The 13,360-nt window shown below is 43.9% G+C and overlaps 1 protein-coding gene across 4 annotated transcripts in view; it reads left to right on the top strand.

Annotated features, from left to right (window-relative positions):
* Positions 1-13,360, top strand: part of Kyat (Kynurenine aminotransferase) — a 123,603-nt gene that overhangs the window by 102,956 nt on the left and 7,287 nt on the right. For 3 of the 4 annotated variants that reach the window (XM_050194587.3, XM_050194588.3, XM_055063002.2), the window contains 3 exons: positions 5,312-5,498; positions 7,513-7,583; positions 12,370-12,456. In XM_050194587.3, the coding sequence (XP_050050544.2) occupies positions 5,312-5,498; positions 7,513-7,583; positions 12,370-12,456 (345 nt within the window). The remainder of the gene's footprint in view (positions 1-5,311; positions 5,499-7,512; positions 7,584-12,369; positions 12,457-13,360) is intronic. The other variant, XM_055063001.2, reaches the window with a different exon arrangement.

Genomic DNA, 13,360 nt, shown 5'->3' on the forward strand with positions numbered 1-13,360 from the left:
GGAAGAGATCATCGGTGCACAGGAATCTGCCCAGGTAGCTTGGCTGTCATCTATGCCGGCCGGAAGGAAGATTTTGGCCGTACTCGGCCTCAACTCCACGCTCGTTGTGGAGCGGCGACATCAGCTCTCTGACGCCCCAAGGGCCAGCATTCAGACCTCTCCTTTTCCTCGCAACGTTCATACACAGCACAATGTCGGCAGGCACAGGGCCAGGGCTGTCGCGCTTCTCAAGACATGCTAGGGACGAACCTCGCTCGGCTTGCTTCGTAGATGCTGCCCAGTATGGCCGTTCGACCAGGTTCACTGCCATTGTCATTGATCACAGGGGTTCGATCCTCAATTCCACATCTTTCAAAGATTCTACTCCCTTGAGGGCCAAGCAGGCGGCCATAGCTCTCGCCCTCCTAGACGATAGTAGATCGCAAATCTACGCAGACTCTAGATCGGTAGCTAGGGCCTTTGCTTCTGGCTCTATTTCCATTGAAGCCTCTAAAATTCTCGACAATAAGATTATATCCCCACACACGATTGTTTGGTTTTCAGCACATATCGATTCTCAGCTAGATTCCCTCACCAACCTCAATGCTACTGCTCACTCTAGGGCGTGTGCTCTAACCCTCCATGCCGGGGAAGACGCTGATCTGCAGGATGGGTACGGGGAATTGAAACACATTTTATTCACCTTTAACGAAGCACCAAGCACTATCAAATGGGCAGGCGGGCTTTTCCGCCTCCGCACGGTAAACTCTCCACGTCTCAGGCGATCACACTAGGAATGTTGCAGACTAGGTCATATCGCAGTTTAGCTTTCCTCAGCATTATTGCTCCGGACAACTTCGAGTCTTCTTGCCCGGACCGCGGGTTGGTTAGCAGCTTAGACCACATGCTCTGGCAGAGCCCCTCATTACGAGGACCCAATCAAGTCACCAAGGAGAAGTGGAGCTCTGCCATCAAGAGTTCCGAGCTTCTCCCACAACTCTGGGCTGTCCAGAGAGCCCACGATGCAGCAGTGAAGCTAGGCCTCCCCGTTCCGATGTGGGAGCGGCCCGCGGTGCTGCTCTAAGTTTGGTGCTTCTCAGGACCTCATTAAAGTTCTTTGTCTGTCTGTTCCATTTCAAAGAAAATGCCATTAAATCATCATCATTAGCATCGTATTGTGCCATTTGACATGTGATTTTACATGCGAGGTGACATGCGTGCGTGTCGTGTTGACACATACAAACTTTGCATTGCAGTTCCGTTATATTCCACCAGGTGTCCCAACATGTAGGAATTGCATACAGCAGTTGCTTGCTGCACGTAACTGGACCTGGTTAACTCAAGCAGGCTAGGTGGCTATTTGTCACCACCCAGTTTCGAAGGAGATTCCAATAAACCATCATTATCATCGTCATCAGCAGCAGCATATCATGCCACGATCAAGGGATGTGATATGTGCGCCACGTAGTCTGTATACCTGTGTTTACTCTTTGGTACACGTTATGTTGCCTCCTAGCAAGGTACGAATTGCTGCTGAAGAAGTGAATCGTAGAACTATGCGCGTGGCTGCAACCAGGCAACATTGGGCTCAGCAGACCGCTGTGCAGAGAGCAGGACAAGCAGCAGCTTGTTGCCGACGCTGGGCAGACAGTTCAGATCCTTCTCGTGAAAACGGCGCGAACAGACTTCGCCACAAAGACCCTGTAGTGCGTGGTGCGAAAGCTCCTATAGAGCCGCTTCTCCAGCTTATAGTGTGACTGTGCTGTGTGTACTGTGCAGGCCTTTGACTTCTTTCAAAGAACAATTTTTGGCAATTTTATAATTCAGGCAATATATCGAAATTCTGCTACCAACAGTCAATATAATTCAATGTTTTCTGTCAAATGCTGCAAATTTCATTACAATTAGCCCAGGGGTCCTCAGAAAAGCATTTCTGCATTTTGCATGTACAGTAGAACCTCAGTGATACGTTCCCGTTACGTACGTTTTCCCTGCGCCAATGTTCGGAAATGAGAACACAAAGAAATGACCAGATAGAATTACGCTCATTTTTTACCAATTCGTACATTCCCAGAAAACACTATTTTTTGGCACCAATGTTCAGTATGTCGCCAAACTGTGATTGTATGATATGTTTTCCGGCCGCTAGATACCATGTAAACGAAAAAAATGCATGAGGCGCGCACGATCGAGAACCGTATATACAGGGTGTTTCAGCTAACTTTAGCCAGAGTTTAAAAATATGCCGATGCACTCTAAGACGACGCGACCAAATGCATGTTGCTCACTTTTGTATGTAGTGTGTCTCATTATTTTTTGTATTTTGCTTAATTGTATAATTAGTCGACAATATTTAACCAACTTCTGAAGCAATGAAATTAGGCCAAAAAATTCCGATTAGGAAGTTGCAGAGCGGTTTGCAAAACGTCCGAGTAATCATTTTCTATCTAGTAAGTATTAGTGTTTTTCAGCTTACTGCGGATGCCCGCGAAATACAAAAAAGCACCACGTGACATGCCCACTTGTGCATCATGATTGCACTGCTACCAAGCATTCCGCGCACAAACGAACATAGTATTTAGCCGGGTGTGCTGCCGCTGCGTCTGCCTATTGCTATCATGATGAACAGCCATGAGGGAAGCACATCGTTGGCGTAAATTGTGCAGCCGACGCCTTCGCCTCTGCCTTGTCGCCTTTTAAGCGGCAGCACACCCTGCTAGGCACTATGTTCGTTTGTACGCGGAAAGTTTGAGAGCGCTGCAATCATGGCGTGCAAGCGGATATGTCGTGTGGTATTTTTTGTACTTCGCGGGCATCTGCAGTAAGCGCAATAACACTGATACCTTATAGACAGAAAGTTATAAACTGTTTAATCGGATGTTCTGCAAAGCGCTCATTCTCATTGGAATTTTTTGCCTAACTTTGTTGCTTCCGAAGTTGGTTAATTAATATTGACTAATTATGCAATTAAGCAGAATACAAAAATAGTGTGCCTTACTTCATAGAATAGTCAGCAACATGCATTTGGTTGCGTTGTCTTCGAGTGCATCGGCATATTTTTAAACTCTTTCTAATGTTAGCTGGGACACCCTGTATAGCCGCTCGTAAAATGACGGCATCCGCAGTTTCTTATTCCGGTACCAGCAAATCTCTGCCCGGGTCATCACACGCTGCATTCACAGCTCTCTCCGTTAAACCCATTGCGATACGTGTCTTGACCTATCTGTTTTACAGCGCATGATGCGTAGTGTGTTGTGCCATTGGTAGCGTACTGCACGCTTTTAGTAGGCGATAATCCAAACACGCTGCCATTCCCTGCTGCAGGCGACGTGATGAGGGCATCACATTTCGCTTTGGCGGCATCCGGCGTCGCCCATCAACTCGATTTTTGTTTTGAATTCCCGTCGCCCTCTTAAAACACCACGCAAACAACAAAACGGAAAACAACAAAACGGGTCAACGGCTGCCGGAGCACCACCTGCGCAACGCTTGGCATTACGTAGATGTCAAAATTAGTTGACTCTGTCAAATTTTTAGTTACTTCGGATCATACGTTTTCCTGGTTAGTAAGTTACTTCTCGAATTTTTTTTCTTCTGAAATATATGAACGAGGTTCTACTGTATTTGAATAGGCGGCATCGGAGTTGGTGCCGAGCTACAGCTTCCTGTTAATTATTTAGTCTTTGTCGCTGCACTGCCATAGGCTTATAGGGCCAGTGTATAATGGTGACTTAAAATTTGGACACTGTTCCAGTGTAGTGCTACCATGTTGTGAAGATCATTGGTTGTAGACAGTGGAACTGGCTCGCCTCTCAAAATTAAATTCTGGGATTTTACATGCCAACACCACGATGTGATAATAAGGTGTGCCATAGTGCAGGACTCCAGAAATCTCGACCACCTGTGGGTCTTTAATGTGCCCCCAATGCATGGGACATGGGCGTTTTCGCATTTCGCCCCCCATTAAAATGTGGCCGCCACGACCGGGATTTGATCCCACGATGTCATGCTTAGCAGCACAATACCATAGCTGCTAAGCCACCACTGCGGGTTGGCTCCCCTCATGGTAATGATTTGTCGCCTTTCCGAATGCCATTTGACTGCTGAGCAGGCCTAATGGCAAAGCTGTTTTGATTGAGTCAGAACTTTCAGTTCACATTACCAGGATGTCTTTATTATTCTTTCATCTATATTGTTGTATTATTTGAATCATTCAAGCTATACGAGCCAGAATTTCCATGTGAGCGGGCATCCCAGTTGCCATGGTATTGCACCTTCTCAGAAGGTCAAGACAATGTGCACATGCATGCTTTGCTGGCAGCGGCAGTGGCTTATCGAAAATGATGTGCCAGTGTGTGGCCTGCCTGCCTCTAGGAGTGTGGCAAATTTGTTTGTGCATTTGAAAGGTGCAGTGGTAAAACCACGCACTACGTCACAAGTTCCCAAATGCGTTTGTGGACTGCAGGTCATGCCCAGTCTGGTTGCTTGTGAACTCCACACTTGCCGCATGGTGATGTCATGCGTCAGACTGTGCAAAAGATTAAATTCTATCGGGATTTAGCGCAAGGCAAAAGGTGTGTTAATTAGCTTTTCAACTGCAGGTGAAGTAAAATGTAATAAAATTACATTTCTTTTCTAAATTCATATTTTTGGGCACTTTCGATGCCCTGTTCAAGTCTAGTATGAATGCACATGTTAAAATTTTTTGTGAAGTACTGTGTATGACAACTCTCTTCTGCAGGAGAGGTTGATAATTTTGGTGTGACCAATGGTGTGGTTTGGGTTCTTACTGGTATGCTTTCTTGTCAGTGCAGTGAGTGAGAATGACAAACTGGAGAATATGTGGGAGCAAGATGGAAGAATAATGATAAAATGTATACAGCCACATTTCAAGCACCTCTGAAACACAGTGCGAGTACAAACAGCAAGCTGGCATGATTGTCCAATTCCTGAGAAAAACGGCATGCAACACACAGTGATTAGGAATGGCGTGCCTGCAAAAGCAGGCATGCATGCAGCTGTGCAGTACACCCTCCAAGCTCTATGAGCTAACTGTAAAAGCCTTGTTGCCAAGCATTGTCGTATTATCGTAAGGATATTTTACTTCCCTGATGGAATAATTGTTTGTAGCAGCAGACATTTTCCTTAAAAAAAAGAAAAGTGCAACAAGCATTTCTACAATGGTAATGCTTACTGTGTGTGTGGATGCTCATGGTTATGTGCAGCTTACTTGAATGAAGTATTGTTTTTGTGCTTATGAAAAAAGGGCAACAATTAAATGGAAGGCATTCATTTAAAAGTCTTCTTTCTTGTGGCTATGCCCACTTTCCAGGAAGCGATAGCAGTGGGCTTAGAAAAGGAAATGGAACGAATAGAGGACCCTGAGGGATACTGGAACAGCCTGTCAAGCTCCCTGCAAAAGAAACGAGACTTCATCTGCAGCTTTCTCAACTCTGTTGGCATGACGCCCACTGTGCCTGAGGGAGGTTATTTTCTTGTCTGTGACTTTGCCAAGCTGGGTAAGAAGAATGTCTTCATTAAATTCACTGAAGCTTTGAATGAAGACTGTAGTTAGATCTATTAGGCTTATAGGCTATACATTTTTGCTTATTTCTGTTCATAATCTGAGTGCCTGGAGGCATTAAGGTGAAGAAGGGAGTGGCATATTTGTTATCCATACTTTATTTTCACACATTGCAACTCCATCACAGGGCTATTTCAGGATTGGGTGATGGTTGGGTATACAAAATAATCGGGTTTATGCAAGAGATGAAAAATATTACAGGGGGCTTATGCCTGGAACTGGAACATCAAGATGGAATATAATAAAAAATATTAAGCTGAAAACTTGGTTTTAATGCAATAGTGTTAACGAGCCAGTGTCGCAGAAAATCCGGCGTCAGCATCTGTCTCCCACGTCCAGCGTCGGACGTCGCATTGGCAAAAAGATGTTCAAACCACACATACCCAGGTCGTTCATGTGATGCAAGGAATTCACTGAACTAATCGAATTTCTCAATCTAAAATGGAAACTGTGGGAAAAAGTGGGAAACTGCTGTAGGGCAGGTTCCTTGTAAAGCATGCTACAATATGTGAAAAATTTTATGAAAAATTCAATTCGGGAAAGTTTGCACTCTTCCGCCTCTGAAGGTGTTCTCTGATATTCTTCAGGTGGATCAAAGGACAACAGAGGCATTGTGTTCAGTGGGGCTGGTTGGTTCATCTTTAGAATAAAAACAGGAACAGCCCAACACAGGACGAGCGAGTAAAGAGCACTGGATAGGCAGCGCTCTGTCCTGTGCTCTTTACTCGCTCGTCCTGTGTTGCGCTGTTCCTGTTTTTATTCTAACAGAGGCATACTTGCTTCATGCAGATTTAGTCAGACAAGTTCCTATGCCAGGTAAAATCGGCAATATCAGTCACTGCAAAAGTCACTGTTATGTGAAAAACCATGTGCTGCTTGTCAGTTTGCTGTCAATGCTGCGTCTAAAGGTAAATCATTGTATTAAAATGCATATTTATCCTACAAGAGGTGTGCACCCAGGGCAGTGTAAAAAAAGGAAATCTGAATACCCCCCTAGGGTCGTGTCTGTGGGATTTTACAAATTCTAATGTTCACAGGTTGGCAAGTTTGACCATATATTCTAACTGTAGTGTGTCCACTGATGCTTGTTTTTCCACCATGTGGTTGATTCAGTTTGTTCTGTTCTGTTCTCTTTGCTTCTGCGTGTTGTTTCCTATTGTGTATGATTAATTTTAGAACATGCACAGCAAGAAAGTTTTACAAAGCATGCTTCTTTGAAAGAAGTTCTGCTGATAGCCAGTGCTTGTGCTGTGGTCCTCTCTTGTCCTTCAATTTGTGCTGCATTGTGGTTTAAAAGTAGATATGTTTTTGAGCACTAATTCATCATTTATGAGAACATAGGTTGTGTGCATTCAGTGTATGCCTAGATTTTGGCCTATATTAGATGAAAAGTATCCCTTGAGTAACCTTATTGCTTGCAGACATGTAAAAGCTTTTTATTTTGTTCTTTCTGTCCCTTGCCACTGCTCCCCCACCAAATTAATTTCTTTGCAGTGTTTGCAGCCATTTATTTCTAGATTAAATAAAAAAACGCCCAAAACGAAACACGCCCAAGAAATCGCAACCAGCTACTCGCCAAAAATGGCAAGACCAAGTTTGCTTTTCACATGTAGAACTGGTTACCCTGACCCAAGACTTAGAAAGAGCAGTGATTCACATTCTGTGAACCATTTGCATCGTATTAGTGAGCAAATGGACTTATGTTAGTGATAAAAATTGTGGCACCTGATGTTTTGCTGTGCTGCATTATGTTGTTTATGGTGTTCCTTTGGAGAATGTGTAACTTTTCAAGATATCATTCATTTTTTTTTTGTCGGACTTCTTTCACTACATAAGCAGAAGAAAAAGTTGTGCAGCTGTTAATGTGCACAAAAAGCCTCAGGGTGACTTTTTCAAGTTGGATTCCTTGTGCACAGACAAACATGTAATACGTATTTATCTCTTTCAAGCATCAAAACTGAAGTTGGAGGGCAATGAGCCAAAAGATTACCTTTTTGCAAAGTGGTTGTCTAGGACAAAGGTCAGTATGGTGCATCATATTTTTTTTCTTCTTTCTAACAAAAAGGCTTTCATGTGAACATTCGCGCTATCATTGCTGCATTCCTGCATATTACAGGGTACTTTAATTGGTGTAGTATAGTATTTTCACATTTTTGATACAGTTATCATTGGGTATAGAGATTAGCTGCACATACTTGTGGACTAATTTCAATATCTTTTGCTTAAAAAGAACCCAATTCTCATTCACGGTTCGTGAGGCAAAAGACGGCAGAAAAGGTTCGAAAAGGCTCTCCACTTCTCACTTTCTCTCCCCAATTATCCCACCAATAGCTTTTTGCAAGACAATCATAGCGCGGCTTTGGCCACTGCCCTACCCCCTGTGTCAGTGGTATCGCGTGATCACAGCCCTGGAGTTTTGCGACTTGTTGAGGACCTCTGGTCAATAGCCTGCAGCTGCACTACATCTGGCTCATGTTCAAAATTTGTTGCATTTAAAATTGCTATAATTCACAGTTAGTTGTGCATTATAAAAATGTTTGAGCCTTCATACCACCACTATGTAGTCAGCAGCTATCTAATTAAAAAAATATTGTGTTAGTACTCCTTTAATGCCTATGCATTGTGCCAATTGTGCACAATATTTAGATTGTTGCATACATTAATTTCATATTGACAAATTCAGCAAATTTTTTTTATCAAAGCTTCTATTCTCTTTGACCAATTGCGTCAGAATCGGCGTGTTACAGAAACTGCAAAACTGTAAACACAGACTGGCGCCAGTCCACCTCTGTTCTCTTTGTTCATCCTTGTCTGTGCTGTGCTGCATCTTTCCTTCAGCATAATTGACCAGCTATCCCAGCAACAAGTCTTGTGTACTTTAAGCATGGCTGATTATGTTATTCCTACATTAATATTAATGTGTGCCGTCTGACACAAAATTGCATATTTCTGTGACTTGGACACAATTGTGTGACCAAATGTTTACTCCTTTTACATGGTTTATATTAGGCATAAAATTGTCTCTATGTACTTGGTAGTCCTTTGTGACAGGGAACATGCGAATGTGTGGCCTGTGCTCTGCAGAGGCTGCTTAGAGCGCCAGCAAGTGTAAGCAAGAGGAAGCACATCCGCTTGTGGCAACATCTATTGGCAGCCAGAATAGCCAGATATGGTTGATAGGCAAGCACTTGCTGGACTCCCTCCCATGCCAGATGGATGCGCAAGGAGCGGGCGAGGCCTGCAGCGTGGCGTCTGTTGCAAACAAACTGCGCTACACCAGCGCACTGGAAACATGGAAATACCAACATACGCCCGCTAGTTAATTGGTTTCTTGCATTTTCTTGCAGCACACAGCTCTGGCTCTCCACTTTCCGGCGTTGTGTGAATAAACTTCACCTGATTCGGAGCGGTTTAGGAGAGAGCAATGCACTCGGGTCAAGCTTTGGCTGTGGTAATTAAGCCTAATTAGCAGAATAACTAATTATGTTTAACTATCTATACAATGGTGTCATTTGCTTAATTAAATTGGCTTAATTAAATATATGATGAATACATTTGTATAAGTAATTACTAAGATTACTTCATTAGGCTTAACTAATCTAAGTGCCCTTAATTATTCTTGATTAGTTGTATAATGTAACATGTCAGTTTTAATTAGCCTCACTATTCTTATTTACCCTCGATTAATTGATGTTGTGTTTAGCCACTCATCTAATTCATCTTATTATAATTTATCTTATTAGTCTTACATTCACCTCAGTTACTCTTATACCTCTTCAGTACTCACTATATGTAGTCATAATCATAAACTTCAATAGTCATGCGTAGTCAGAAGACATTCTCATACAGGGTGATCATATTCAAGGCTTATAAAATTTCCGGAGTCCCCCACTATGGCGTGCCTCATAATCAGGAAGTGAATTTGGCACGTAAAATCCCATAAGTCAAGTTAATCTTTAATTTTAAAGGTTTATGGAATTTAAAAAAAATCTCATGTGGCAGATAGCATAATTCTTGTCATTGAGCTGGATTATTCGAAGAGGCGGACATTATTAGCATGTGAAATCAAAACACATAAACTGATTAACAAATTTTCACTAATTAACTTCTTAATGAATTACTTTATGGCACACATTGCAATTTGCAAATTGTAGCTGGTGAGCTTGCAAGACGTATCCAATTGAAATTAATTTCCAGGATGACGCCAGTTTAGGTATATTGTGAGAGGTGGCCTGAAGAGGTAGCCGCTGTAGCCGCAGTTTGTATAGGCTGGCCAGCCATGGTGCAGCGGGATCTTGGGGGGGGGCGGCCGACTCCGTGGCCGCTCAAGTGTGCTCTATTCTCGTACTACCTGCACGTGAGCCCATCTTCTTCGCCTGCTTTGGAGGTGATAGTCGCACCGCTACAGGGCCCCCCTCCTAGTGCGAAGCACGATTGAAATAAAGTTCAGTGGTGAAGTGTGCAGATGGTGTCGTCGTTGGTAGTGTCGGGTTCACGCAATCCGTGAGAGATGTGCCAAGCAGCACCGGCAGTGCAGGTTATGAGTGAGGCACAGCCATAGTGATACCATCGTTCAAAATCGCGACCTGCCACGGGTTCTCGTAGATGTCCAGGCCTGTAGAAGTCTGGAGACCGTCTGGCAGCTCCATACTTGTGTGGACATAGCGAAAGTGTTGGTCACTCATGTTGACGTAGAAGTGATTCTCGAGCCGGAGAAATCAGATGGCAAAGCTGCTCCTGCAAAACTTTAGTAGGCCATGCATCTACGGAAGGTGTGAGCACAGAACATAGGAAGGCTCGCCTGCTGCTGCTTGCGGTGAAATCTCAAATGCTGATAGCACCAGAATTGTAGTGGTCACTGAATGCATTGCGAAGGTTATGCTTATGGCATTGCCTTGCCTGCGAGAGTGAAATTTGCGCCTAGTGGAGCCGGGAAAGCCTCTGTGTCGGGGATGAGTGAGATGCCCCTGAACAGAAAGCGGACAGCAGAGCGGGAATGTCCAAGGAAGGAGAGCGGCAGGCTGTAGAATAGCCAAAAGCACTTACATTTGGCCCAGTGAATTCCTTGGAAAGAGTCGTCGCACAGCTATTTTTGAGCTAGTGAAGAGTCTCACGAACTGAGTAGAGGTCTGATGCTGGGGATGGTGCATGCTGACGATCGGCACAGGTGGACGCAGGCGATGTGGGACGACTAGACACAGAATGATGCAACACTTAAAATGGCGATAGCGGTTGTGACTGAGAACTTGAGGTGACAGTGTGAGCATGGACGCAAGTCGTCGTAGAAGTTGGAGCCAGGAGGTGGCAAACGGAGCCTGGAACCTTGTTGGGAAGGAAGTGGCTGTCCAGCTGGATGAATCAGATGTCCAACATGTCGATGTAGTATTCCCAAACACCCTACAACTGTGGGACATCTGCCGGTCTGTGTGAGGCCACTTCACTCGCCTTGGTAGAGTCGGTGCACTGACGCTGGCATGGCTGGGCTCATTCGTCCGGGTCACCAGTTTGTGGGAGGCGGCACGAAGAGGTAGCCACCATAGCCACAGTTTATTTAGGCTGGCCAGCCATAGTGCAGCGGGATCTCGGGAGCGGCTGACACCATGGCTGTTCAGGTTGAGTGCGCTAGCATGTTCTATTCTTGTGCTACCTGCACGTGATCCCATCTTCTTTGCCTGCTCTGGAGGTGATAGTCACGCTGCTACATTATTATCTCTCAAAGTGTGAGATTAAATACATGGGCGGTCCAGTTCCAGTTACTTTTGTGCTTCGATGCATAAAAGAGCGTTTTGTTAAGTGGAACAACAGCGCATTCTTACGGCGAGTTGTGTGGCGCATATCTCCAAACTGGCGTAATTCTAGAAATTCATTCCAAGTGAATACGCCTTGCAAACTGACTGCCTATAATTCATAAATTGCAATGTGTGCCGTGAAGTAATTAAGTTAATTAATGAACATTTGTTAATTAGTTGAATATGTGTTTCAATTTGTTGTGCAAGTAAGGTCTGCCTCTCTGATTAATCCAGTGCAAGGACTACAATTATGTTATCTGCAATGAGCTATTTTTAAAAATTCCATAAAACTTAAAAACGATCACCCTGTATATACCTCCATAGCACCCCATGTATGCCTATGCATGGAGTGCATCATGTCACCTGCCATGGTGGCTTAGCGGTTGTGCCGTTATGCTGCTAAGCATATGATTGCAGGATCAAATCCCAGCCACAACGGCTTTTGATGAGCGAAATACGAAAACGCCCATGTACCATGCATTGGGTGCACATTAAAAAACCCTAGGTGGTGACAGTTAATCCACAGTCTCCTACAGCGGTGTGCCTTATAATTAGGTCATGGTTTTGGCACATAAGAACCCCAGAATTTTTTCATCGTGTTACAGACAGAGTTCCGAGGGAAGTAGCTCTAGAATGCTTATGCATTAATATATGCTGGGAGTATCTAATAACTACCGGGGGCATGTTGGCACTTCCATGTTTCCAGTGTGCTTGTGTACCCAGCATGGTTTGCTAGCAGCAGACATAGTGCTGCAGGCCTCACTCCTTGTGCAACAGTCATACAGTGGGGTGTCCAGCTAATTCCAGCAGGTGCTTGCCTATTTGCCATGCCTGGTTATTCTGGCCGCCAATTGATGGTGTGAAAAGCGGGCGTACTTCTTCTTGCTGCCACTTGCTGGTGCTCTAAGCAGCTGCTACAGAGCACAAGCCACACATTCGTGCTTTCCCTTTCATAAAGGACTGTGTACACTGTAAAATCTAGACACATGCAGCATAGTAAAACGAATTCTATTCCAGAAGCTGCAGGGCATTCCTCCCAGTGCCTTCTATGGTGCAGACAACAAGCAGCTTGCCCAAAATTTGATACGGTTCTGTTTTATCAAGGTATGTATCAAGGGAATGAAGAGCGTGTGTGTTTTCTCACTGAGCAACTGAATTCTTAAAATATCTGTAAAAAAGTGCAATATTGCGGGTACAGTAAAAAAAAATTATCTGGAACTGAATGATAATTATTGTGTATATATATATATATATAGGAGTAACACAATGCTTTTAAAAAGAATAGCTGTCTTTGGTTTTTCTGGACATGTTGTGGTAGGTTGGTGGTTGGACTTGGAAAGGATAATGTTCATTCACTCTCTCCCTAGCTGGCTCTCTCACTCTCTCTTTTGTTTGCTCATTTGTTAATTCGCTCATTTTTGCATTTGTTTGGGCTATTCACTTACATTGACGATCATCATCGATGGTTTCTGCACAATTTTTAAGTGGGAACTCTTTGACTGCCTTTTCTTTGTTTTTTTCCCCAACTGCTCCTCAGCTCCTGCCAGGTTTCGTTTGCATGTTGGTTCCTCGGACATTTCATGGTACATAGAAGCTGGTTCATCGTTGCTTTCCTTCAATTCAGAAATTAACAGTTCATAAATTTTTTTGTCAACATGTTGGATCTAACACTAGGCTCACCATGGCTGTCCTGCTGAGACAGAGTGACAGAGCATCGAGACATCTGCTCCATCTTCTGTCATAAATTTACCTTAAAGTTATGTGTTTAGATGTTACAATGGGTATGCAATGTTATATTTTGAATGAGTTGCCCTGGGAGGAGAAGGGAGTGCATTGAAAACACAAAATGAGTATACTCGGGAGAAGCAGTGGTTGTGCGACGGTGAGTCACTTAGTTCTCTCGGAAGTGGAAAAGTAAGGGCTGGAAAGCTTTCTTCTGTTTTATTTGTTGCATAGAAACAGCCTGGAGTTGTTCAATGCTGACAGTACCTTACAAGCATTCAGTGAC

Source organism: Dermacentor andersoni, chromosome 1 (genome assembly GCF_023375885.2).
Source record: "Dermacentor andersoni chromosome 1, qqDerAnde1_hic_scaffold, whole genome shotgun sequence".
Taxonomy (NCBI): Eukaryota; Metazoa; Arthropoda; class Arachnida; order Ixodida; family Ixodidae; genus Dermacentor; species Dermacentor andersoni.